At 39.2% G+C, this 2,139-nt stretch overlaps 1 protein-coding gene across 2 annotated transcripts in view; it reads left to right on the top strand.

Moving 5' to 3' along the window:
- Window positions 1-1,757, top strand: part of LOC106522976 (inactive dipeptidyl peptidase 10) — a 62,573-nt gene extending 60,816 nt beyond the window's left edge. For both annotated transcript variants that reach the window (XM_014016248.1, XM_014016247.1), the window contains exons 24-25: window positions 403-475; window positions 567-1,757. In XM_014016248.1, the coding sequence (XP_013871702.1) occupies window positions 403-475; window positions 567-784 (291 nt within the window). In that variant the 3' untranslated portion in view covers window positions 785-1,757. The remainder of the gene's footprint in view (window positions 1-402; window positions 476-566) is intronic.
- The last annotated feature ends 382 nt before the right edge of the window (window positions 1,758-2,139 follow it).

The following is a 2,139-nucleotide window of genomic DNA, read 5'->3' as shown; positions in this document are numbered from 1 at the left end:
CCATAAAAAAGTAAACAAAAAAAGGACTTTATACCTAAAAAGAATCTGTATTTCATTTCTTGTTTTTGCACTTGAATCATCCTGAATTAATCGTGTTTTCAAGGTTAACAATCCATTTATTAATAATTTAGTTTGGCTAAATAATGTGTAGCTATTATAAAGTGTTACCAGTTAAATTGTCATAATGGGCCAGCCAAAATATGCTGGGACAATACCTAGCAAAGACAAATTATTCTAGAACATATATACAGTATAAGTGAACAAACATCTCCAAAAATAATTTATCATAAGTCGTACACTTATTAAACTAAAACTGAAGCTCTRATGGGATTTTGTTGCAGATTTGTTTAAACTGGCATAGCTATGGCTAATAAAGGATTTATAAAGCTATTTTTTTTTCAGACTGCCTCTGTCCTTGAAGAAGTGAATAAGCTAAAAGATGAGAACTTCCTCATTGTACACGGGACTGCGGACGGTATGCGTTTTWGCGTTTTTGTTATTTTAGAGTTAACGTTTGAAATCATTTTGTGTAAACTCTTCTGTCTGTTGTGTTTTGTCACCCAAAGCCAGGGTCCACTTCCAGCACAGCGCAGAGCTCCTGAGCCGACTGGTGAAGGCGGAGGCCAACTACTCGCTGCAGCTGTACCCGGACGCGGGCCACGACCTCAGAGACCCCCACAGCATCCAACACTTCCAGCGGACTGTGGCGAACTACCTCCAGACCTGCCTGAAGCACAGCGTCCTCCYAGAGCTCCCAGAAGACGAGGAGGAGGAAGACGACTGAGCCTCCTTTCTCTTCTCATGAAAGGACTCTCAGAGAGGAYCTGTGTCACGCATCACCTTGGGTCAGGCTATCAGGCACAAGAGCAGAGGAGAGTGGGGACCAAAACCATGACATCACCTCCTGYAACTTCTGGGGGAAATGGATGTGCTGCTGTATAAAGTGTCGCGCACAATTATTTATGCTGTTTTGTTGTATGTCAGAGGCCTAGTTCGTTTACAAAATTCACCTCGGAAGACGTGGACTGGACAGCCACTGGTTCGGCAAAAAGGTTTACAAAGATTTGAGAACATGCATGTCGTCATGGCTGCATGATGCTTGCATTTTGAGCATTTTCCAGGTTTTGAGTTTCACCCACAAACAAGGGCGTTCTCTGCCAACAGCCGGGAACACTGCTTGCAGACTTTGAAAATATTTATTGATTCTGTTGAATGAAAAACGCWCATCAACACGTGTACTGACTGCAATAATGCCTGAGGTTTTCCAAACAGATTKTTAAATAAACCAGCCACACGTGAGCCCCTTCAGAATGAGGTCAGATTTACATTAAATGTTTGGCACAGCTCTGAGGCATAAAGTGTTAATTTCACACTTAAAGGTTACTGTTTCTATTTGTCAGGGGGTCTCCTCATTCCTGCATGAAGTCTGTACAAAAAAAAATAAGGTATTTTAATATTTTCCCAAATTGTTCCTGGCTTCCAAAAACTTGAATGAAATATAAAGCCCATTCTAAACGTGCCAAATACTGTACATTTAGTGGATTTTATCCACTGGGTTTGTTTGCAGTGTATAATTATTAACAATGAATATGCAACTGGGATGCAACAGAAACTATTTATACCACTCTCCAATTCACAAGTGATTGCAAGAACTTGTAGGTGTYCTGTGTACTGTATTTGGAAGTAATATTTGTTTTGATACATTGTGACATTTTAAGCATTTATTGTGTAATGTAGGATTAAATCATTTCTTTGGACAAACTGTTCAAGCATTATGTTATAGTCCAGCYAGACTATCAGATGTGCATGCAGTTGGTTTAAAAAGAATGACACTGACTTCAGGCAACCAGCTACTCCCCCCGACCCCAAACAGTCCTTGAAAATAAAAGATAGAAGTTTTGGTTTTGCAAAAAGAAGTATTTATTTTTTACAGCAACCTAATGGGACATGTTGGATCTTGAGTACAGGAAAATACTATTAATCCAGTCTAYAAGGCCTTTTCTCTACAAAGGCACTATGGTGGTAGTCACCTTTAGGAATGCTGATTCTGTAGGYTTTCTGTTTAGTTCTGTTTTTCCTGTATATTTTATGCAATTTAACTCCTTCATACCTTTATTACTATTTTTTATTGTTTCATAT

The sequence above is a fragment of the Austrofundulus limnaeus genome, unplaced genomic scaffold (assembly GCF_001266775.1).
Source record: "Austrofundulus limnaeus strain Quisiro unplaced genomic scaffold, Austrofundulus_limnaeus-1.0 Scaffold141, whole genome shotgun sequence".
Classification (NCBI taxonomy): Eukaryota; Metazoa; Chordata; class Actinopteri; order Cyprinodontiformes; family Rivulidae; genus Austrofundulus; species Austrofundulus limnaeus.
The sequence above is the reverse complement of the archived record's forward strand: the minus strand, read 5'-3'. Positions and strand labels throughout refer to the sequence as shown.